The sequence below is a fragment of the Acanthopagrus latus genome, chromosome 7 (assembly GCF_904848185.1).
Source record: "Acanthopagrus latus isolate v.2019 chromosome 7, fAcaLat1.1, whole genome shotgun sequence".
In the NCBI taxonomy this organism is placed as follows: domain Eukaryota; kingdom Metazoa; phylum Chordata; class Actinopteri; order Spariformes; family Sparidae; genus Acanthopagrus; species Acanthopagrus latus.
The window spans coordinates 26,145,355-26,171,452 of record NC_051045.1 but is presented as its reverse complement, the minus strand read 5'-3'; the positions used below and the strand labels follow the sequence as shown (position 1 = coordinate 26,171,452).

The 26,098-nt window shown below is 37.6% G+C and overlaps 1 protein-coding gene across 2 annotated transcripts; it reads left to right on the top strand.

Annotated features, from left to right (window-relative positions):
• Window positions 1–1,325: 1,325 nt before the first annotated feature.
• LOC119023516 (scavenger receptor cysteine-rich type 1 protein M130) lies at window positions 1,326–24,124 on the top strand. 2 transcript variants are annotated; one of them, XM_037105521.1, is made up of 20 exons: window positions 1,326–1,447; window positions 3,992–4,300; window positions 4,493–4,585; window positions 6,527–6,736; window positions 6,816–7,001; window positions 7,260–7,408; window positions 9,303–9,456; window positions 9,606–9,905; window positions 10,290–10,595; window positions 11,459–11,755; window positions 13,098–13,391; window positions 13,573–13,869; window positions 15,429–15,710; window positions 16,190–16,368; window positions 16,507–16,612; window positions 16,831–16,986; window positions 18,314–18,409; window positions 19,355–19,522; window positions 19,638–19,815; window positions 22,253–24,124. In XM_037105521.1, the coding sequence occupies exons 1-20, from the start codon at window positions 1,390–1,392 to the stop codon at window positions 22,260–22,262; spliced, it is 3,828 nt and encodes a 1,275-aa protein (XP_036961416.1). In that variant the 5' UTR covers window positions 1,326–1,389; the 3' UTR covers window positions 22,263–24,124. The 2 variants fall into 2 exon arrangements, with proteins under 2 accessions (XP_036961416.1, XP_036961417.1); XM_037105522.1 differs by lacking the exon at window positions 22,253–24,124 and having other exon boundaries at window positions 19,638–21,578.
• Window positions 24,125–26,098: the final 1,974 nt, after the last annotated feature.

Here is a 26,098-nt window from a genome sequence, read left to right as displayed (position 1 = left end):
TAATGTAATTTCTCAATACATTATGTAAATAATTATAAACTGGAAAAAAAAGTGCTGATAAATGTTCATGCAACAAAGAATTGTGATTAAAATACAGATGCAAAATGCTGATGTCTAAAGTACTGAAAAACAAACAAACAAACAAACAAACAAAAACTAAAACATGACCGGGGTATTATGAAACCCTGAAATGATATTAAAGTTTAAACTTTGTGTGAAAAACTAAGCGCAAGCCCCATATATCTAATATGGAGGCGTGACTGTGTTTTCATTTAAATGTGCACTATATAGTTTTGAGGAAGAAATATTAATCAGAAGAGCGAGCTCAAACAAACCTTAAAGGACAACACAGTTTCATACTGTATTACCTTGTTCATATGCGGCGCACCCTGCCACCTTTCTAGCTTCAAACAGTATTCTGGGACCTTGTGTTCCTCTGAGAACAGCTTGTTTATTCACTTACAGAAAAAAAAAATAAAAATCTGAGTTTGTATTATTATCTCATTAATATTGTAGATATTAAAATTCTGAGTTTGAATATCTTCCCTCTAAAACTACATATTGCCCCTTTAATAATCTTTAAACACACTGTACTTTCTCTTGACAGACAGAGCATGAAATAATCAATATCTTGATTAAAAATGAAGAACTCTGTGTTTTAAAGTCGTGATGCCTCACAGTTATTCTCGTTCATGTGCAAGAAATGTGGCCGTTGAACACGATGTGCTCTCACATGCGGCCAGTGCACATACCCCAGATGTACATGAAATGCCTTGGTGCGCTGACAAGAAGATCTGCAGAAAATATGATCAGGCTCTCACTTTTTCAAGGGTAACTGTCTTCACACCATTGTGATCAATAGAAATATTTAGCTATGCTTGAAGGGGGGGGGTTTGAAAATGTTAATCACTTGTAGACTTTACAAATACATCACTCAACAGCCATCAAGTTAACAACCTTGTGAAATGGGCACTGTATCTAAAAAACTTCCCTCAGCCAATCACCTCTGAACGCCACTCATTGTTGCTTGTGTCCCACTAATGTCTGAGCAGTCATCATAGTGACTTTGAGCCCTCACACATTCACTTTAAACAGATATAATCTCGGAGACTTATATAAGCTGTCCTCTGTCCAATGAATTACTCATGAGTCCAATCAAATCTATTTTATGAATCATATCTTGCATTGCTTTTTTTTTGCCCCCAGATTCTCCATGTTCTCCTGTCAGTATCTTTAGTTTGCTGTCATTGACTGACAGTATTTGTGGGATTCACTGTGCACGGTGTGCATGCAATAGCTCATTACCATTTTTGGTAGGCACATCCTTGGCAGTATATAAAGCTGAGCTGATCGTTCATCAGTCTCACTCTCTAGTCATGAGCTGTGGTGATGATGTGGTTCCTCCTTCTCCTCTACATAGCTCACATTGAGCCGGTGGACTTACAAGGCAAGTTACAGATACTCCTTACAGATTTAACTGTGTGTGTTTGAGACAAATTGAAATTTGATGTTGGTTTTCATGATTTGGCATAACACATGTTCCATTGTTTTTTTTCTTTTTTTTTTTCCATTCTGTAAGAATGTTCGGTAAACTATATATATTTTGGAGGGGATGCACGGGCAGGTACTGCAGGAAATCTCTCTTAAAATTTATTTATTTATTTATTTGTTTATTATTTCCTTTTTTGTCATTTCCTGAGGGTAAAGTCACCAATGAAAAGATAAGGGCTTATATGAAAAGTGCAGTAGTATTGGACAGCAGCATGTACTGTAGAGCAATCAGGTTCAAGTCTCGCAGTTTATTATGAAAATTATAGGTGATCTGTAAGTTTGAGCACAAGTGATCATCTGAAATAACAAAATTGAAATTCTTTTTTTTTTTTTAAAAAACTATTGATTAAATGTATTAATTAATTTATTTATTTATTCATTATTAACTGTACTGTAAATATTTATACAATCCTACAATCAGGTAAATAATTGTTATGTATTTGTCAGCATCAAGCATCATCTCAGTTTGGCTCCCTTTAATTTCAGGGAAGAAAAAAAAAGGTTATCGCAACAATAACTATAATAATTGATTTGTAACTCCTTGAAAAAAAAAAAAAATGCCAGAATCACATAATTTACGAATTTTCGTGATGCGTTTAAAAATCCCAAACATTACGTCCAAAAAAAATATAAATAAAAATTCTATTAAAAATCTTTGAACGTACAACTTACTAAAAGTCATAGCACACATTTCACACAAGTTCATCAATTATATGTAAGTCACAGTCAGTCTTTTGATATAAGTTGAGATGTGTCTTTTGTCTGAAATCTTCATGAATTTTTATGCTTATTCTAATTACTCTTTCTAATTACTATAGTCATGTATAAAAATCTGTAATATTCACATGATATGATATGAAGTTTGTGTAAAGCCATTCAAATAACTTTTGAATAATTAAAGTAATAAAGTAATAATAAAGTTATCTTAAAATGTTTTGGTTCTATTACTGTACGGATCATTGCCATGATTCCTTTCATGTATTTGATGGAGAGCTTACAGACGACTTTGACTGAAGTCACAGTGGCGCCATCATCAGGAAAAGCGTCCCAGTGGTCCAATAACAGATCTGTCCCCTGCGTAAAACTTCAAGACATTGTGAGGTTTCTTTGTATAAAACAGAGAAACAATGTTTTCCTGAAAGATATCTTTGAACAGGCTCGCATGTGGCGTAAATATCAACACTGGCCAGATCTTCGGTTTGGTGTAAACATATATACAATTAAACATAAAAAGACGATTCAGTTGCCAAAAATTGATACAATATTGGGATTAAGCTTAGCTTTGTGTGAGGACATTTTAAATTTTTGCCATATTTTGCAGAAATTAATACACTTAAATCAAAGAAAGAAGGTAAATTCATTCAGAGATTACAGAATTATAAATGAAAATGGATGGATCCTATCACTGACCCTTTCATGTATGGTGTCCCCTACAGCGGACAGATGTTTGGAAGTCATTTTTGACTAATTAAGCAGGTGTCCCATGTCCACGCTGAGATATCATGCCTTTTCCACAATTCCTGTTGAGTGTTATCTTTGTATTTCTTTGTCGTTTTGATATTTCGCCTCATAGATTAAAAATGACGGAGAGAAAAAGTAACTCTTGAATCACTGTTAATCTTCTTATGAGACAGGTATAAAAAAATATTATCAACTAAATACATGATAGAAATATTGTCATTCACACTTTTTTGTAAAAAAAAAAATTGTTCGGTGACTGATTATACACCTATCCACTCCTGTGGACACTATGCACCAAAATGTATATTCTGCCTTTTGGGGTTCCTTAGTTAAAATTACAATGACACAATTTGCACTTGAATAGTTTTTTAAACAGCAAATTAAATGGTCTTCAGACAAAAAATAAAAAATAAAAAAAAAATATCACATTTTATTTAAATATAAGTATAGTAGTCCAAATATAAGCTTTGGAGCACTATGTGCGCTTGAGCTGACAGTCACAGAAAAAAAAGAAGAAAAACATTACCAAAATCTGGTTAAAAATATTCGAACATCTTATTTAAATGAAAATATCGTGTTACCCTGCTGGTTGTCTAAGATTAAAAAGAATTGAACAGTTGCGTCAGAATCACTTTTTAAGCCATTGAAGCGTGGCCTCCGCTGCAGGGGACAATTTACACACCTCCTTCAAAGTAACATGCATTTAAAAAAAAACAAAACACAGTTATCGGCAAGAAAAAAACATAAATAACATTACTTTTTGATTTAATTTGATATGATTTTGACAGATATTTGTGGTAGTTAGATTTCAGGTTTACAACAGTAAAAAATAAATAAATAAAAGTTTCATAGTAGGGGTCACAAACTTGAAAATTGTATGGAACTGGTTTACATACACTAACAGCAACCTCTGAATTCACAGTAAACAAAGAAAGACTATAAAATGTAAAACAATATTTTTCTTTATTCATGTCACCAGGTACTAACAGGCTGGTGTTAAGAAGCGGAGGCAACCCGTGTGAAGGCTACCCTGAGATCTACCATAACAACGAATGGGGCTATGTTGGAGATACATACTGGGACAAAAGCATTGGAGAGGTGGTGTGCAGCAGCACCCAGTGTGGGAAGCTCGTGTCAACAAAGGATGTCTTAACGCGCCAGAGTAAAAGATTCTGGATTGATGAAATTAATTGTACAGGAATCTCGGGTCCACTGTGGAAGTGTGAACATCCCGGTTTTGGTGCCACCGTTTACCAACAGGACAAAACAAAATGGATTAAGTGTTCAGGTGAGGCGGGGCTTTTCATTTTTACATTTTTGCTGTGATAAACTATAATGAGGCTAAATATGCTGTGCTATAAAAGAGCTGCTAATCAAGAGAAATCAAAAATATATATTAAAAGAATCACATGATGAAGATGAAGATTTGGACTGCTGATTTTATTTGCAACTACTAGTTTTGTTGTTGTTGCTCTTCTAGATAATATCGAGATACGCCTGGAAGGATATAAGTGTGCCGGCGCAGTCAGCTACACTGGGACAAAAGATGGCTACTTTTGTGGGGACACATGGGGTAAGAGTGCATACAGTACACTGGATCAGGAGTCGGACGAGAAAAAGGAAACTTTGTTCATGTGGAGTGGAAATGAAATGTAGCCAACACGGAGCAACCAAGAGTGATATGGCTGCGAGACGAATATAATGACACAGCTTGTTTTTTTGTGTTGCAGACCGAAAACATTGCTCTGCTCAGGTGCTGCATGTGACGAACGCATGTGCTGAAGTCGTTCTCTTAGTTGGCAAAACATGTTTCTGTTGTTGCCTTGTGGTAACTTGCATTGGGCTTATAGATATTCTGCTGTATATCAAACTACATTCATATGGAATATGCAGCAGGCATATCTGCTTTTATTGAAGAAAAAACAAACAAACAAAAAAGTCTTCCTGCTAAGGCATCTGATAAGGTAAAATTGACTATTTTCCTTAGCACCTCATGTTGGTCACGCACAGGCAGAGAAAAATAATCCTGGTTCCCTCCATGCCAGCACTACTACAATACATATGCAGTGTCGTTGTTTCAAAATAAAGCTAACATTTCATATAGTATGGCATGACTTTTGCTATCAACGTTGTGAAAAGATCACACCTGACTGAGGTTGATGGTTAACTTTAGCAGTACAACCTGCTTCATGTTAAAGCACTAACCAGTCACTTCACTAACAGAACTTACTAATGTAACATCATTTAAGAAAAACAGGTCTTTTTAACGTTAGTAACTACAATCAAATTATATTTGTAGTATTATTTACACGTTGTATAACAAACAAAAAATATGATATCATAAATCACAAATAACATTTGCTCATCAAGCCCACGGGACAGTGGTATTTTGAGAAAAGGCCTTCATCATATCTTACTGTATATAAATTCTCATTTGTCATTACATCTGGAGGAAGTGTCTTTCACTTAAGCTCATAGAAATGTTTTCCTCTTCATCTTTAATCAGGAAAATGATTATTCCATGCCTCTCCCTGTCAAGAGAAAGTACAGTATATTTAAAAACTCAGGGGTGATTTTCAATACATTTCGGTGAAATGATTGTGGTCATTGAGGGCGATATCATAGGAACTTCAAATATGTTACACTGTGATGACCGGAAACATGAAATGTAAAGCGTAAGGCTTCACGTTTACGTATACAATACAAGATACGTCATCGTTATGACTTTACACCTGTCTGTCTTCATAAAACGGGTGTACTTGAAAATAGTTTGTGCTGGAAATGTGAAGGGCAGGTAGGTGCCTTTCTGGAAAGGAATAATCAAAGCAGTACAGGAGTGGCTGCGTACACTTGTGCTATCAATTCAACTTTGCCTCCTGGGGGACAGGTCCTGTTTACTCATGATATCCAAGCTGGCATTTGCTCTTGCTCTAACAGGATTTATTTCAGCTGCCAAAAGCATCCTGCATAATTGGAAAAAGTCAAGTTAGGCCTGAATATAGAGAGCGGGTTGAGCTAATGACAGAGAATATGTCATGCACAGCCATAAAAAGTCATATCTGCTTTTGCTTTTCACAGAGTTTTTTTTTTTTCCTTTATAAAAGAGAGAGGTCATAACACTATATTTTGGAGAAATGTATTTGCCTTTTGGATCTATGTCTTTTTTTAATATTATGAATACTTTGTTTTATCTAAATTACAGGTGGAAGATGGGGCTCTCTCTTTAATTTAGTCATTTATTTCATTCATTAGTTTCCAAGTTTGATCTCTAGAATGGGTCAGTTGGTGATTTTTTGTACTGATGGACTCTTCAATTATTAATGTTACAGGCACTCCAGAGACAGTCCTGTGCATCTGTTTAGTCTGTGCTGTTTGTTTATTGTCTTTTCAGACGTGTTCATTTCTGTTACACTTAAAGAACCAAAAAACAAGGCTGATGATTTTTTTTTCCGTTCCCCACAGTATTGTTAAATGTACTCACACTATGACCACTATATGCTTCTCTCTCTTAAAGGAAAAGATGAAGCCGATGTCTTGTGCAAAAGGCTCGGCTGTGGCACATCCAAGGAGATTCCTACACGGTACTGGAAGATTCCAGCAAAATTTAAAGAGTCAAAGAAGATGGTGGTCAACTGTTCAGGCATTACAGGTCTAGACAATCTGTGGCAGTGTGCACAACATGAACATGAGAAATGCTCAAACCCCGCTGTTGTCATGTGTGAAGGTAACACACACACTCACACACATATTACATATACTAAAGTGTTGCTACACATCAGTGAGAAAATGCTTCATTTGAACAGCTCATGAGCACCTGCGAATCAAAGGAAACCAATCAAATGTCTGTCAAGGGGAGCTGCAAATTCTGAAAAATGGTATATGGACGAAACATACACCAGTCAACATTATTGAGGATGTTTGGTGTGATCAAATGAGCTGTGGGGGACACATCAATTACAAGGCTGACAGTGGCGAATTGAAATGCTCAGGTAAAACAACGACCTAATATTCAACTACGTCTTTTCCACAAGCAGCCTCAAATCCACCATTTTGTTGTTGTATTTCCAGATCAAAATAACCTTTTCATCATGCCTGTTATGTTTTAAATGATTTCTTCAACTGAAATAGAAAAAAATTCAAATGAGACAAAAAAATAGCCTTTCAAGTCACATTCATATTTCCCTCGCACACTATCTTGAGCCACTTGAGAATCCACGAACACTTTCTTATGTTTTTATCATCCACAGACAAAATTTCAGTCACTCTGATGAGCAATTCCACCAAGTGCTATGGGGAAGTTCATATTAATAAGAATGGTAGTTATTATCCTGTGTGTGGCACCGACTGGAGCAAAAAAGATGCTGATGTGGTTTGCGAGGAGCTACAGTGTGGCAAGGTGAGTTTTCAGTGTCTGCTTTCAAAAGTAATGATAAAGTGATGTCTTATTTAAGGCAAACCTATGCAACTGTTGCTCAACAGCAGCCACTTCGGCCACAAGTGATTACAGGATAATGCTAAATGCTAAAATATAGTTTGTCGGTAGTACAAACAGATAACCTCAGCCACTGCTCACTCAGTAATGTCAGCTGAAGTTATCACCACAGAAATAGCCAATGTTAGCAAACATTAGCTTGTTGTGGCGTGGTGGACAAATCGGGACATCAGAACAAACTGAGGTGCATGGTCGTCCCCTGAGAGGCTACACATATACTCTCTGATGACTGGTCACCAGCAAGACCAGAATATGTTGTGTTTGGTGCTGGTTTTGGTGCTGGTCTATGCTGGTTTTTCCAGCAGTGAAGTCTTATAACTACAGAAAATCTGACCAAATGTTGTCATTTTACCACTCCCATTTTACCAGCAAAGAAAATGACAATAGATACTGAAAATCTAGAGAGACATAACATCAAATTTAAAGGCAAAACAACATAATTGCTAACCAGTTAGCCTTAGAAAACAGCTAATGTTAGCACCTTGTCACCACTTCCTAGCTAACATTACTGTGTGTAGGCTTGTTGTGTTACACGATGCGATTTGAATGGTGTAAATTAATAAAAAATATCTAAAACATTGACATTTTTATTTAAGCCTGGAGGTCAAACACACTTGAAGTAATCAAATGTTAATATTAAGCAGGGAAGTGCCTGAATGCTAGCGGGCTAATGGAATATTCAAAATGTTGTTTTACCTCTAATGATGACCCAGTGTCCCAATTCCCAAAACACTGTACTTTGACAGATTATCCTGGCAAAATTTATTTCACCAGTTGTCAAGTCATAAACATAGGAGAAAAAACATTTAGATGAACGTGAATCAAAGTAATCCTCATTTGCCCCTCAGGGCTTCTGTGCCACTTGATGACCACGAACAGCTAAATGTAGCACTTCACTTCATAAAGCCATTGATTTACCATGTTTATAGGAGGTCTAATTGAGGGTTTTGAAACTTTTCAAGTTGAATTTCATATGTGAGGATGTCCAATTAAAATCTCTGTCAGTTTGCAGACGCTTGATTCATTTGGCGCTATCATCTTATTTATCAAATTATTTTCTTATGGCAACTTGCTGTATGAGCAGGAAAAGGCTTCGACAACAGGTCAACATTTTTGGAAAAATGCTTCCTTACTCCTTTTGAGGGTTAGATGAGAAGTTAAACCCTTTATGGACAGATGATTTTTTTTTTTTTGGAAGCAAAGCAAGCTTTTACCCCTTTTACCCAGTATAACATGGACAAATTTTATGTTTTTTTTTTTAAACCACCTTTTCATCACTACACTGTTGGTATTGTACGCTAATGAACAATGGTAAACTTTTCCCCATTTTGCCTGCACTGAGGGCTCACCACTATTTTATCCATCGAATTTTAGGGGGAAGTGCATTGTGGTTGTTGTAGGTTTTCTACCTTGAGCAAATGAATATACCACAGCCCTGTTTTCTCCATTTCCTATGGTCATTTTCCTATGGTCGATTTCAAAAATATGTGTTTCTTTTTAGTGCATGGGCTACCCAGTCTTATGTAAGGGCCATCTGTGCAGTGGTGAAATACTTTTTTAATGCTAACTAAGCTAAGTTAGGTGGCAAAGGCTTCCAGCTGTAGCTTGGTATTTAGCAGACAGACAATGTTCGAGTGATATTGATCTTCTCATTTAGTTCTTCACAAAACAGCGAGTAAACATATTTTCATTATTATCATGTTTCTCTGTAACGTATTGTTGTTTTTTTTGAGTCAAGTATTCTGCCTGTCACAACTGAATGATGTGCTATCAAATTATCATGAATGTTCTCTTTCAGGTTATTAGTACAGAGAAACGACAGGGAAGGGGCAACAACCCAACATCGATAATGGACAATGTGGAGTGCTCTGGCAATGAGTCCTCACTGTGGCACTGTAAAGCGAAGCGAGACAACATACAGTGTTCTGCCAAGGCCTTCGTAGTATGTGCAGGTGAGATATGGCAGCGGTCATGTTGTCACTGTCTCCCCTGATTTTCCCAACACTTGTGACTTTCTAGATTTAGAAGGAAGCAGATCTGTGATTTTGTGATGCCATGAAGTGATTTGTCTTTGACATCATATTTTGTTGTCGTGGTACAGGCAGTATTGAAGTGAGGTTGGAAGATGGTCCTGGAAAATGTGCTGGGAGGGTGGAGATCGAATACGGTGGCCAGTGGCATAGAGTCACTGATGATGGATGGACATCTAGCAATTCAGATTCTGTCTGCCGACATCTGGATTGTGGGGCACATCGATCTACCAGTGCTGAAAAACAAAGCCAGAATTTAGATAAATTCCTGGGTAAAGCTGTACAGTGCCCATCAAGCAACTCAAAAATATCTGATTGCGTTGGGGAAACCTCAGCTCGCCCCGGCAAGGCAGTGACAGTAACCTGTGAAGGTAAGTGGTTTTACGTTTGTCTGTTTTCAGCTTTGACCTCCTTTACTGTGCTTAACTGTCATTCTCCAATTTGTCACTTAGTCACTTGTCACTCATCTTTTATAATAACTGAATTTGCATTTTTGAGTGAACTGTTCCTAAAACGTAGTCCAACAGATTTCAAAGATGACATCACAGCTTTAAAGTATACTCAACCAAACATAGTACTTGAGCCAACCATTAGAAAAATTTTAAAAATCAAATCCAATTTTTTTAATGCAACTATGAATGGTTCCATTTTCAAGTCACTCCTTTTTGACATGATACTTGCTACTCTATCACCTCTTGCCATCAGTTTTAACCCCTTCTGTTTATATTTCCTTCTCTTTTTTTGTTTCTCGTCAGAGCATAAAATGGTATTTCTGGATAAACAGTGTAATGGTGAGGTGGGGATAGAGAAAGGCGAAAACACCTTCTGGCTGTCTGGGCATAATAAGACGTGGACCAAAGAGGCTGCAGATGCAGTGTGTCGGCAGATGCACTGTGGGGAATATGCCTCACATGACTCCAACCCTAGAGGTGGTAGGAGTGAAGGAGTTTGGCCTAAATCTTACAACTGCTCATCCAACGCCACGTCTCTGTTTGAGTGTGACGAAGAAGCACACACTGGACACATCCAACATGACACGATAGCCACTGTGAAATGCAAAGGTAATGTAAGGTGGTATTCGAACACACAATTTCATTTGATATGTGCTCTTTGTTTACTATGGCCATTATTTATTATGTGACCTTTTTACCTGGGTTCCATGTCTAAAGAGATCGATGCACTGATGTCATTTTGCTGAAAGTTTATATTTGTGAGATATGGCCAGAATTTAACTTAGCATTCAAATACAAGAAAAAAAATATCAACAGAGTGTGAAGAAACAACAGTGCTGATGTTATGTCAGTGACGCGCTGCATGTGCATATGCTAACTGAAGTTAGCATGCTATCCAGCTAGCGCCGGCTTAAACAAGGCGAACAAAACGTCAAGAGAAGAAATATGTTTACATCTCTTTTCCTTACTGAACAGAACAATACAATAAACAGTTTGAATTCAACATCATTTTCAACTGAACTTCTCCCCATTCTACATTTAAACTCAACATAAACACAACAGGTTTCAACTGAACAGTGTTGGTTTGTCTTTCCACAATCACCTGTTGTTTGGTCAAATTACTTTAAATCCTCAGTCCACAGAAGAAGACGTTTAAATATTCTGGCTCTACATGCCATTTTTTGTCCCTTATAGCTGATGTCTAACACTACTGCTTCATGCCTCTGTTGTCACCTCCTGCCACGTCTTCTCATCCCAGAGTCAGACTACAGCCAACGACAGTGACAGTAAAGAGTGCAGTGAGCAGCAGTAAACAGCTAGGCTATAGTTTTGGACATACCTTCAAATTCTGGCCATTTCTTACAAAGAACACCTTTCAAACTGGTCTGAGAAATGCTGCATACATAATGTGCTAATGCAGAAAACTTCCTCATTCAGTTTGCCTTTTTTTTTTTTTTTTTTTGCCACAACAGGAAGCATCACAGTGAACCTGACCAAGGCTTGTTGGGGAAACGTCAACATTTGTGTGGGAGAGAAGTGTGGAGGTGTGTGTAGTGACACCTGGACTACAGAGAAGTCTCAAATGCTGTGTGAAAATTTGAACTGTGGGAGTAAAGTCCTTGATGGCTTCAACCCACCCACCAATGATAATGTGGTGACTGTCAAGAGTGTGCACACTGCAAAGAAAATCCTCAACCTGAATCAAAGTAACCTCGTCATGTATGACAAAAAAGACAGCACCTGTAAGCCCGCCTATGTTGTCTGCTCAGGTAAGGGGTTGTTTGTTAAATATTCATATTTTCTAACCATCATAATTTGATCATAGTTTGTTTGTTGTTTTTCCTTTTGCTCAGTTTGAATGCCCAATTGTAACCTTCTAACTTTAAATGCCATAAAAGGGTAAATCCACCAAAAAGTAGTTGAAAGCCTTGGGTGGGCTAGCAGCTAGCTACACAGGAACATCCACAGATTCCGATTCCATTTTGTTGCCCTCGCGTATCCAGATCCCCTCAGACTGGAACAGGCTCGGTCTGGAAACGTTTAGTCTCATTAATCCACAACAGTCAGTTTAGATGCACAGAACGGGACAGAACCGCCGGCAAAATCCCGGTCCAGCTTGCGCCGCTGCAGGTATATGCGGTGATTGGCTCTGGTGCGCATGTGGCTATGGTTGACAATGCTAGCGGAATTTGTAAAGCATTTATGAAATAATTTATTAAGAGTATCATTGTATTCCAAACAAATGCGACATTGCACACCCTTGAACCACGCAGCAGCCGTGTTGAAAATCTCAGGTCAGTCTGATCCTGATCTGCAGAGATATTTGAGGCACATATACACAGACAGACACACACACAGATTCCTTGCTTTTATAGAGAGATAAAACCTCCACCAAAATGGAAGCAAGGCTCTCCTCACCAGGGTCTGTTCCAGGGGTAGATGGAATATAAATGCAAGCTCTGTTGAATTGTGGGTAATGTGTAAAAATGGTGATATATCTAACCTCGTTTTAAATTGGTGGGGTTTGCCTTTGACCTATCTTAGGGAAAATTCTTCTTTTTAAAATTTGGTACACGTTTATGAGCAATACTGTTGCTTCTCCCCAATTCTTCAAGATTCTTTCCGCTATGTCATAATTTGGAAAGACTTGAGCTCAATACCAAACACATATGTTTGAAATAAACACATGCTAATCCGAGTGTTTAAAGGGGCACTTTGGAGTTTTTGGAGAATAGATTCAAACTCACTAAATGAGGTAATAATATATTTTTCCATTAGCACATAAACAAGCTGTTCTCAGGGGAAAATAAGGTCCACAAGGTGGCAAGGTCTGTCAGTAATACAGTATGAAACTGTGTTGTCCTTTAAGGCCAGTTTCTTTAATCAGTTTATTCAGTCAGGGAAACGAAGATAGGTTGTTTACTAAGTTTGTTTTGGCATAAAAGATCAGTCAGTAGAGCTCTGTCTCCTTTGTAGAAAATACATAGTGCTCCTTTAAATGGTTATAACTCAGTGAAGTACTTTGACCCAGATTTGTTTTCTTCTGTTTTAATAAAATGAACAAATGCCATTTGTAACATGGGGCTCTGTACTTGCATCATTTTGTTGTAGGTAGTGTTAAGGCCAAAATTAATACTACCATATCCAAATGCTCTGGAAATTTGGAACTGGAGTATGAGGGCAGATGGCTCCCTGTGTGCATGGCTGCTCTTAATGACAGCCAAACACAAAACATCCTCTGTGAGCAGCAGCAATGTGGTCGATCCGTCAAGGTGCTCGACTTGGGAGTGAAAGAAGGGGCTCTTGCCATTCAACAAATAAATTGCCACGGCAAGAAGTCATTGGAAGAGTGTGAGATCACTGCCAGGGAGACACCCTGCAATCTTGGTGGCCTCCGATGCTCCAGTAGGTGGAATGATTTCAACTTTTTCACTCACAAAATATCTTCATTGTCCCTTTAATCTGTCCGTGTAAGCTAATTCTCAATAGTCTGTGGCCACAACATGTGATGTGCATCTGATGTGAGCTCCTGCTACTTACGTCATTTCCTGAATCTTATCTCACCTGTTCCTAACGCTGATCATAGGCTGGGGAAAGATAGAGGTGAAATTCAACACTTCCTGCAGTGGATATGTGTATGTGTACTCGGAGACGGGAAAAGAAGCCGTCTCCTTTGAAGGCTGGAACGTGACCGAGGGCCAAACGCTTTGCAGGGATCTGCAATGTGGCAACTTCATATCAGGGCAAGGAAAAAATACAACGGAAACATTCTGGAATAGAACCTTCAGCTGTGGATTAAAGAATCCAGAGAACATCTGGGACTGTGAAAAAGAAAGGAAAAAAGAAAAAGAACAGCAACAGCAGCTCTATATTGAATGTAAAGGTAAGATTTATTTCTGCAGGATTGCTGTTTAATGATCATAAAAACTCTGCAGATCCATTGTAAATAAAACTATTGCTATTATTTGCAATATTAACTTTTTTTTACTAATTTACACCGTCATATGTGGACCATAAACTTGAGTTGGCCACATTGATTATTTAAAAAAAAAAAACATTTAAAAATCCCATAGACTTTTTCTTGAGGCACCAGGGCAATGCTAACTTGTGAGTTAGCCTCCAAAAATACTTTTTTACAAAAGAAAAACACGAAAGGCCCCCTGTGGAGTTAGTGTTTGGCTTGTCCAATGTGGCCAGCTGTAGAAACATGGCGGACTCTGAAAAGGAAGCCGCTCCCTCATTAAAACGGTAAAAGCTTAATTTTTAAGCTTCATCAACACAATAGTTCTTAGTTTTCAGATGATTAATGAAAATGTTATTCTGAATATCATATTCCATTTCAGCCCCTAAATTCCCCTAAATTCTACACACTGGACCTTGAAATGACTGTTAAATGAGGATTTAATTTGGGAAATACATCAATTTGCTGTGGTGCCAAGAGTTAGAATCTAGCTTTTCTATTGGCTGTAGATTCATACTCTTCTCACTGAACTATTGCCAAGGCAGCAAATTCACTTCTTAAATCCCTCAAACTGTCACACAACCTCTGTCAAATTACAGGTTTCTGTTGACTGTAGATGTTAGCTAGTAGCAGCTAGTTTTTATGTGTCTTATAGAAGGTACATATAATGGAGGTATTCCATGAACAGCCAACGTCACAAAACTCCATTGCTAAGTTTTACAATTGAATAATTGTCAGTTATCTTATTTGTGACAGCAGTGCGTTTGGCTGTGTAAATCTTCCACCTACCACAAATTTAGCAAATGCAGGACAGGTTTTCCCCTTCATTGCTGTTATTTTGAATTGTACACATCTTTCAAAATTAAAAAAGCAAGGTATCCTGAATGTGCCGTTCACTCAGGCTTTAGAATTTTGTGTATTTTGTAGTGTTTTTCTGTGAGCAACCACGGGCATCGTTGCTCCTCTGGGGGTTTCTGTATATGTTACAGTCTTAAAATAACTTTGAGGATTAAAGGTGCAACGTGTAAGAGTTGGCCTCCAGTCAAATTCATACTCCAAACAAATAGAGAGCAGCAGGTTTACCACTAAAGTCAGCACTAACTGTAGCTGCTGTTAGCTAGCTTCCTCATTTAGCCACATGGCTAATGAGCTTAACCTGGTGCACAAGTTGTATAATGAAAATGACAGTCCACGGCTAGTTGGTTAGCATGCTAAGTTCAGTAGATATCTATACAGAGGTGTACATAGGTGTCTCTTAATTTTTTCAACTTACTTTACTTTTAGTTGTTGTTTAAATGTTTCAGTATTACATTCTTACTTTTAAAGTACCTTTAATACCCTGGTAGGACGCAAAATATTTCCTACCACACTCTAAAGGCCGCAGAGCCACATGCTTTAGCACTCTCAGTGTTAATGGACTTGATATGTCCTCTGCTTGACTTTAATAGTTCATCTGGCTAATTTTTTGTTTTCCCTCCTAGGTGAGCCAAGTGTCAGCCTTTCACACGGCTGCAGTGGTGAGGTGAAGATAGATAACGTTAGTGTGTGCAGTGACACGGCATGGAAAATGGAGTATTCACACTTGGTCTGCAAGGAGCTGAAATGTAGCAATGCCTATTCCTTCGATATTAAACAAATCACTGGCACTGGCAAAGATATGCAGTACCAGCATGTCACATGTGAGGACTACCATAGCAAACTTGGTCAGTGCAGCAGAGTCAAGAAAAAGTGTAATGGAGGACTGGTCATGGTCAACTGTGTTAGTAAGTATGTGTGCATGTATGTGTGTACTTTATGTATTACTGTACTATGATCATCCTGTCACCTTGACTAAAGAAATGCCATTACTATTACCATTATTATAATTAATAATAGTATAATTATGATTAGTAATTGTAGTAGTAGTGGTGGTAGTATCAATAATATATACACTCATTATATATCTATCTGATAATAAAGAATGAACACGAATGACCGTTAATGTGAAACACATTTCCTCTGTTGATGTGTTTAAATTTTTGATATGTAATTGTTTGCAGCTAGCAGTGAAACAGTGAATCCATTCATATGATTTGTATTACAGCTGTATGTTTAACAGATAAAAAATAAAGGAGCATTGTGGATTGTCTCAACTAACTCCAGAGGAAGGGGACAAGCGCACTTTCTAAGATGCTGAACGATTCCTTTAAACACTATTTCCCAAAGCTGAAGTTGAATTATATTCTTTTTTTTTTTTTTGCAGATAGTATCAAGTTCAGATTTTCTGATAAACCTTGCGGAGGTGTGATTGAAGTCGAAACTCCGAAGACACGGGAAAAAGTGTGTCTCATGGAAGTTCCCAATAATTTAAAGAACAAGCTGTGTCAAAGTAAAAATTGTGGTGATCACAACAGTACCTTCAAACTGTCTACTTCCAAAGAGGTAAATCACAATTCTGTCTTCTTCTATTTCACTGTATGTCGTTTTATGTTTCATTACTCTTTCATTTGTCTGTATTGTTTTGTATGGCTGTAAAAAGAAAGTCACACTCTAATGTGAAGTTTACATTTAAATTTCTAGGAGACCTTGAACTTGATGCTGAAGTGCAACGAAGATTACAACAGCCTCCATCACTGTGTCAAGAACAGCAACAGCAAATGCTCACCAGCTGAGATCTACTGTACCAGTAACTAAAGCAATTAAACCTTTCCTATTAAGTCAGGCTGGTACCTAAAATGGTCACGCAGTTGTTTGGTATAAGAACCAACATTTTTGTATTCTGTTCCCTGTTTAACAGAAAAATTGTATCTTATTTGGTTGATGTGGTGTTGAATAGCTAGATGAGTCACATTCCCACCGTGTCAGCAAATGCAAATGAGTCACTGTGAATGTGTTTGATTACAGAGTATGAGCCGATCGCAGCCCCACGAGCTGAAAAGCCGATCTCTGTGGTGTCTATCATCCTGGGAGTGGGATTAACTCTGATTGTAGTGATACTGATTGTTGTGTTTGTACGAGTCTGCATTGTCAGGAGAGCCAAGAGGTCCATGTATGCCGCATGTGAGTACATCATTCTGTCAAACCTATCCTCTGCTAGGGAGCTAAAATGAAATACTGCTTGATCATGCATTTGGATCGCAATTAAAAAAATGTGTGTGGTTAGGGCACACTGTCAACAAATCAACCCATCTGACAATTCTGATCACCCCATGAAAAATGTGTACTCGACCCTTTTTGCCACTAGAGGCCAGACTTCCTGCATGCTGACAAAATGTCTGTGTTAATATTTCAGCCGCCAATCATCTCAGACATTTAAACACCAGTACATCAGTTCTGCACCCCAATGGAGCATTGGAACCAAAGCACAGGCCTTGTCAAAGTTGACATACGATTCAATACTGATGACAAAACTGAACCTCTTTAGTGAACGGTTCATTTAGAGTCAGTCAAAGAGGCACTTTATAGTTTGTGAGAAAAAAATAGAATTTTAATCATTTCATTATTGATAAGATAATAATTCAAACTAAGAAATATAATTTTGTTTTTCCATAAGTGAGTGGTTAGCACTGCTGCCTCACAGTTAGAAGATCCCCGGTTCGCGCCCCGGTCTTTCTGTGTGGAGTTTGTATGTTCTCCCTGTGCAAGCGTGGGTTTTCACCGGGTACTCCGGCTTTCTCCCACAGTCCAAAAACATACTGAGGTTAATTGATTATTCTAAATTGTCCGTAGGTGTGAATGAGAGTGTGCCTGGTTGTTCGTCTCTATGTGTAGCCCTGTGATAGACTGGCGACCTGTCCAGGGTGTCCCCTGCCTTCGCCCTAAGTCAGCTGGGATAGGCTCCAGCCCCCCCGCGACCCTGCAGAGGATTAAGCAGCGTACATATAATGTGTACAGATAATGGATGGATGGATGGATGAATAAACAAGCTGTTCTCAGAGGAAAATAAGGTCCCAGAACAATCTCTGAAGCTAGAAAGGTGGCAGGGTCCGCCAGTATGTAAAGTAAAACAGTATGAAATTATGTTGTTCAGTTTGTTTATTCAGTCATGGCGACAAAGACAGCTTGCTTACTTTGTTTGTTTAGGCATAAAAGATCAGTCAATGAAGATCTTTCTATTTTGATTAAAGTGGCTTCCCTAAAACTAGATAGTGCACCTTTAAAGTTGAATTAACAGTGATTTCATGATTAAACATTTGTGAACTCCCTTAGAAACCATTTAATGAGCACAAAATCATGTTACGAACCACTTTTTTTGTTTACAGTGGAATAACTCTTAACCAAAGCTTAATTAAGAAAACTGAATTTAACCATTTATATATGATGGGTAAGATGAAATTTTACCACAGATTTTCTCGTCCAGTAAATGTTTAATACCCTTTTCATGTAGCAAGAACATTTGAAAGAGAAGAAGTCGAGTTTGAAAGCGGTGACTACGAGGATGTCACAGGCAAAGCAAGTGAAATGAAGGCCTTAAGTCAAGGCAGTGAGTATCAAAACATTTTCATTCATTTATTTAATTCGTCATAAGAATATCTGCTTTTATATGTGTGTGTGTGTGTGTGTGTGTGTGTGTGTGTGTGTGTGTGTGTTTTGTTTTTGTCAATTTATGGCATAGCGAATCCTAATCATAGACTTCACATCAATTATCCAATACCAGTATTTGTGTTACAATGGGAGAGGGAGTGTAAAAAGTATGTGACACTATTTTATTTTATATGCCAATTTATTAATTACATAAGTGTATAGTAACATTAGATTGCCACTACATTGCTCTTGTTTTGCTTTTCTGTTAGTAAATATAGGCAGTATCATATCCTTCTATACACTATTATTGTGTTACTTTTTATTCTTACCTTTAACTATATACCATACATCACACATCATAACTATGTAGGACCACAGCCGCCATAATCAAAAATAGACATGTGAATCAATTAATACATTAAAATGCCACTGAACGATGTTGAAAATAAATGGAGGCATTATTTATTTATGCACATATATTTTCTGGTGAGCCTGTGACAGCTTCTGATGGCCACCGGTGTTGGAGCAATAGTGGATCTATGTACTTCGATGTTGTAGTTGCCTCCTTTGCATTATAAAGCCAACATGCAAAAAGAAAATTATTAAACTTAAGGGAAATAAATAAGGTAAAATATGACGGGAAAAATGATACATGAATAAATCAACAAATCAAGATTTAAGATAAATCAATTGATACCTAAAATGTTGTTAGTTACATTGTAATTTATATATTAATACCTATAAGTATATGCTATCAATCTATGCCACATTTAAGAAAATGAATGAATGCCTACATGTATTTCCATGTTACACCTTGTACTTATATTGCATATATTACATAATTTTTTGAGTCATTTATCAAGTTTATTATTTTGAAAGTCTGTCGTTGCCATTGTTCATGTAGAGTTCGGACCAAATTCTGACATCATCATGGAGAGCGACGGCAGGAGCAATACATCTCTTCCTTATGATGATATCGATGAGGCGGTTGAGGCTCAAACCTCTCCGGCTGCCACTGCTGCTGCCTCAGGGGACAAATTCTTCCATGAGGCTGCCGTCGATCAAAGCACAGGAAAGTTACAGTCCCGTCTCCTTCGCACTTAAATATCAGCCCTTGAAAAATGTTTTGACATTGTCAGCAATTAGATGAAGCAGATTTTAACATGTGATTGTTTTCTTCTTAATAGATGGCGTGACCTATGAGGTGGACGACCCGCAGGAGAGTTACGATGACATTGAAGCCAGCCCTGAAATCTCTCAGATTAAAGCTGAAGTCCACAGCAGCCCCCAAACCACACCTGAAAGTGCTGGAGTGGCACCTTCGGGATTGAGGGACGAGGACTACTTGGTGCCGGGCCAAGATGGGTGAGCCGGGATTAACAAACTAACAAAAAATAAATATTAATTTGCCAAAGAGGCAAACATTTTAAAACATACTCAAAAAAGTCAAAAGTACCTACGACAAACATCTTACTGTAAATAATCTATATATATAACGTATAGTTTCTTAAATGGTTCAAATGAATTGATATGCAAATAGGGAGAAGATCCAAATGCATCCCTTGACTAAACAAAATGGAATTGAGCATAATTCGTGATACTGATGACCTGAAATCAGGCAATGGACATTTTCTGTGTACACAGAACACATTGTGTGCTTGTGCACTGCTGATGTGAGCAGCTTCCAATGAGATGACGTTTGCTTTATCTCTTACTTTGTGTACGTCTATATTCTTAAATGCACAAAACGTACAAAGTGCTAACATTGTCTTTCTCTTAAAATGTACTGGAGGCTGAGATCATTTTTGGGATTATGTCCCTTATGAGATGTGCCCAGAATGTTTTCTAACCATACCTTGTTGTTCCTCATAGTTTGTTTTCGATGATCTAATGTTTATTCAGTTGTTTCTGTGCTTGCAGCTTCTTTGTATTTTTTTTGCAATAGTTGACGTGAGATTACTTGCATTAGTTTTTCATTGTACCCATAATTGCAATCCACCTAATCACCTGTCTAAACAATGCCTACACATTGGTTTTCAACCTGAGGTTCGGGACCCCCAACTGGGCTGTGAGTTAATTTCTAGGAGGCGCTGTATGGTAACGGAGACCATAATGTGCCTTAAAATGAGATTTTATTTAGTGTACTGAGCTCTAGCTGGACAGAGGAAAAAAAAAAAGTTTTTCATTTTGGCAATCTCGACTCAAAATGGTTGAGAACCACTCGTCTACAGCATAAAATTAGCTCCATAAAGCTCATAGACAGCCAAAATGAAATTAATGTTGCATGTATCAAATTCCAACAGCTAACATAGCTAACACAGCAAACTGTGTTTATAGACTTTGCAAGAATGTAAAACATTTCACAGTCACATGAATGTTTTTCTTTTTCAAGGAATAATTGCTAAGATCTGTGTTGAGAAGACTCTCATGTGTCTCCAGTAAATATGAAGCTCCAACTAGCAAGCAGCTAGCTTAGCTTTGCATAAAGAAGAGAAAAAGAGCTAGCCTGGCTCTGTTAAATTGAAGCAGCATCCTGTCTACAGCTCACTAATTAACACATTTCCTTGTCCAATTATTCAAAGCAACAAGATGGGGTTTTGCTGATTTTTTTTTTGGTCAAACTTAATGTGTTGTCATAAGTGTTTGGATTAAACAAACAACATACGCGAAGATTACTCACATTTAAAGGTGCTGACATGTGGACTGTGTTGCCTTTGAACAGAACCACACTAGCTGTTTCCCTGATTCCATTCTTCATGCTAAGCAAAGCTAACTGTGGAAAGGCTGTGGTCCAATTTAGTGTTCTGATGTGAGACCTGTGTGGATCTTCTCCTCTTACCCTTGGCATAAATGCAAATAATATTACTTTAGAAATGTTAGAAATATTATATTATGTATGTATTAAGTTTCATTTATCTTTGATTCTTGTTATTTGTGATTCTACTTCATGTTACAATTTTGGAATCAATCATAGCATCACCTATGCAGGGAAGACTGTGTCTTACGACACTGAAGCAACAAACAGCCATGCTCCGTTTAGGAATACATGTTGAAATGAACATCTGTACCATGTATGAACTGTGTATTACTAGCTGTTTTGTGGTGAAACATTAAATTCTTTACGAGGACTTTGCGTATGTTCTGTCTTACCACGTTCAGGTGTCATTATGCCTCTGAGACTTTTGAGTTTTGGAAATCGGCTCAGATGTTGAGTATCAAACTGTATGTTAAGTATGTCATATATAGTTTGATACACAGCACAATAAGCCGATTTCTGTGCAAGACATCGCTTGTAGAATGACTCCAGATTGCCCGAAAATGCACTGTTGGTCTCATCTCCAACAATGCAATAATGTCTTACAGAGTTATTTTTGATTTATTGTTGATTCATTATTGATTGATTGTCGTGATTTTGATCCGTCCACACAAAGCCAAGCGGAGCCCCTGCATGATGAAATACACTGAAACACTCCGGCTCAGATGAAACATTTCAAAATACATCTCCATGCACTTTAACATTCTCTATGATCACTTAAACATCCCTCCCCAATGGTAGAGACATAGAGAGAGCAGCTGCTTGCTACAAATGTTAACATGAGTCATGTCATGCTGGAAGGGGCTGACAGACATGCTTGTGCTGCTTTCAAGGGGCTGACAGACATGCTAGTGCCCCACATGTTCAGCTAGGAGTTAGCCAAGGGCCACTGAGATCACAGAGCCAGCATCACACCCAAAGGGACTAATTTGTAAGCAGCAGCCCTTGTATGATATGTTAACATCACACCCAGCCTCACTCTTACAGGCCTTACTGAGGGATCATGATGGAGGATTTAGCCTGCTGCGTGGCTGAAACTAGATAAATTCAGCAGATAGTGACCTGTAAGTGAAAGAGGTAATGTTTTCATTGAGTCTCAGGTGCCATTTCTCCACAGCAGGACCCTGTGGGGCAGAGGAGGACCAGGGGGGAACTCGAAGGGCTGAAGCATTGTGTTCCTGTCCTTTTACCCTCTTTCCACCCAGCATTAAAGGGCCATACTGATGTTTTGGTGTTGTTACGACAACTTACCTCAAATCTAGAACGCTTGTAAACTCTTGGTCTTGTTAGACTTTTGAGAGTGATATGCCCAAACTTTGAAAATCCAGTTGGCTGACATAGTCCATCGCTGTTTCAATACTTTGCTATTGTTACACTGTAATGCAATTAAAAATGCCGTCAGAGATTCACCAGGAAATGATTTCTGACCGTGAGTTTACTGAATCAGTTCAGCCAACTATTAGAAAGTGTAACTGGGCTCCTGACCAGTTTTAGCTACCTCAGAAAACACATTTTAGTTTTGGATTAAATTTAAAGCGAAAACTTTAATATCTATGTAAAACTTGTTTAAAGAATAAGTTCACCCAAAAATCTAAATTCAGTCATATTCACCCTCATGCCGATTGAAAGTCAGGTGAAGTTCCAGGAGCGTCAATGCAGAATAGCGTTGCAGCATTCTCCTAAACTGAAGTCCACTATAATCCAAGTCTCTGGGAGCACTGAGATCCCAAATCAATTGATAAATATGTTATTTACACTCTGTTTTAAACTGAAGCTGATCTTTATTAAAGCTGCTAAGCTAGAAGTGTTAGGAACACTTGTAAAAACATCTTTCATCATACAGCTCGTCTTTACACCATCTTTTTATATATATACATTTTAAGCCCCCCTGCTTCAGTTGTGCAGGAGAATGCTATAATGCCGTTAAGGTGTGAAGCTCCAGAAATGTTCTGAGGAATCTGAAACCTACTCCGACTTTCTATCAGGATCGGGGTGAGTAGATAATGACTGACTTTGAACTTGCTGTTTTAAAGTGAAAGGACAAAAATTGAGTTTAACATTTTCACAGGGTTTTGTGCAAAGTGGCAGATTAAACAGTGAAAGCAAGGTTCATGGGGAACCGATCTGGTATAATTATTACAAAGCCTTTGCAGTGTACAATCAACATTTACTTTATAATTATAAGTTACATTTTTATAGATTACTGCAGCTGAGATGGTCATATATTTCATCAACGATAATAGCTGGGATATTTGTAGATGGCAACAGAGAAGGTGAGGCTACTCTGTTCTTTTAATGCCAAAACATCACATCAGTGTTCACCTGTCAAATGCACATTATAATATCTTAAAGCAACACAGAACATCCTGTCTTGAAATGAGCTGATTCTCGACAAGCTCTGACTCCTCCTCACGACCTCATATTTCATCAATGAGTAGACACTGACTGAAATTTAATGATGTGAATTGTAAAATATAAAGTCAATTGAATACGAACAAATCAGAGACCTTTGCACTGTCGAATGTTACCCCACAGCCCTGTCAACAGGGTTCAACTCTTTACAGAACTTTCCTTCCGTAGACCAGCATCTGTGTCCCATTTGTTACCAATATTCAAGAGTGAACTGTTATTTTTATGTGGCATACACAAGTTGTTGCAAATGAATGTAAATTAGCGTAGCCAAGTATTTTTGGTGCCTAAACCTAATCAAACCACGACTGCTGGACAACGTTACATCAGTCTGAAAGTCATAGTATGTCATATTACATGAAATGTTTATCAGCAAGTTTTATTTTGGACTGTGTGATGTATAATACATTTTAATGCTAATTTGACAGTGGGGCTTCACATGCAAAATTATGCCAGAGCGAACTTTAAAGCTAAGGACCACAGATGTAACTGCTGTATTTGACAAGCTTGGAACGAGAAGTGGTAGAAACTAGATCTTTCAAGGACTTACAAATGATAATATTAATAATAATAATAATAATAATAATAATAATAATAATAATAATAATAATAATAATAATAATAATAATAATAATAATAATAATAATAATAATAATAATAATAAATTCAAAGAGTTTCTGAGCTGTAAGTTAATGGAGACATACAGATAATGTATTTGGGTTTGCATAACTAAATGCATGCTACGCAAACAACTTTGATTCATATATTTATATGCTTATATGCAAATAGCAGTATATACACCTGGGAGATAACGTCATGCTCAATTCATTAAAAATAATTTTTATTTTAAATGAGGTTCAACATTCATAAGGAGTAATAAACTTTTTTTTTTTTTTTTAACATACTGTAACGTAGTCGTAAGCAAGTAAAAGTGTTCATTATTTGTCAAAGACTGCTCCTGTGGGCACCCATAAGAAGAGGCTGCTGTAGGAACAGCTTGTCTTATAATATAATATATGTCCTTATAGGACAACTTAGAATTGTAGACAAATTCTGTAAATTAATACACAGAATGCCCTTAAAAATGTACACAAATAAATAACAGGGTAAACAGCAGCAACAAGTGAAAATCCGTCATTAAATATTTGTATGCTGATAATAAATTCTTAATTTATTATTAGTATTTTTTTAAATTGTATTTGTTTGTATTTATTTGTATTTATTGCATTTTGCGATGACACAGTTATTTTGGAATGTTTTATTTATAATTTATAAACGTTTGGATTTCTGACTATAGAGTAAGCCTTTTGTGTTGCAGTTATGTATAGTAAATTATAAATAAAGTGTCATTAGGTAGAGTTTTTAATAAGACTTCCAGTCTGCTGTTATAAAAGTGCGCACTAAATGAATACATTAACACTTCATTGGAGGAGCTTTCCAAACAAATGTGATTTGTAAATAACAAGGCAGGTGCTGAAAGAGGATGGACACCAGATTTTTCACAACCTGGCAACTCAAAAAGTGTTCTCAATAACGCTTTAGACTGACTGACTAATATCTATCATCATTTTTACATTTTCATATAAGCAGAGCTTTCTAAGATTTACGGCTGTTCTCTCTACAAGTTCCCCGGGCGGCAAAAGGGTCAGAAATCACCCACTGCACAGGATGTGTGTATCTACAGAATCTACCACGGAGTGTGATGATGTTCGTATGTGCTGATTAAATACTTGAGTATCAGAAATACGATAGCGGTTTGATAAAATGAATTGGAAAGTCCATGTACGCTGGGCCTTTCACAACAGCACCCAAATGATGGTTATTTGGCAGTCGAAGGAAGTCATGTGATGATAAGACTTCTCGTGTAGATATAGTTCGCTCGAAGTAATACCTTGCTTATCTGTTTCGTCTGCCAAAAAGAGATCGTATTGTTAGATTAAGCAGGAAAACACAACCATATGCAAAAAAAAAAAAAAAAAGATCAAACCTAACTTGAATATAAAATGTACTAGTATTTTGAAGTTAAGATGTCCACAAGGTGGGTGTGATGGCTTGTTACACAGGATAGGCATGCAGAACATTATATAAATCTTTTTTAAACACTGAGCCTGTTGTGTGTGTGTGACAGCAGCACAGATAGCTGGTGAGTCAAATGCCAACACAGGCTTTGTGGTCGGATTTACTGTTGCTGTATTAGTGTCTGTATGACATGCCTGGATGTGCAGTCAGGTCCAGGGGTCAGCTGAAAGATGACCCTGGTTAGTGCAATGCGCTAAATATGCTGTAAAGCATGAAGGGGCCAAGCAGGTTCAGGTCCTGGGCCAAGTTTGGGCTTCCATTTCTCAGAGGTCAACGTGTTCCATCCTGATAGCACCTGTGGCGTCGCATATAACTGAACACAAACAGGACATCCATCAGTGGAGG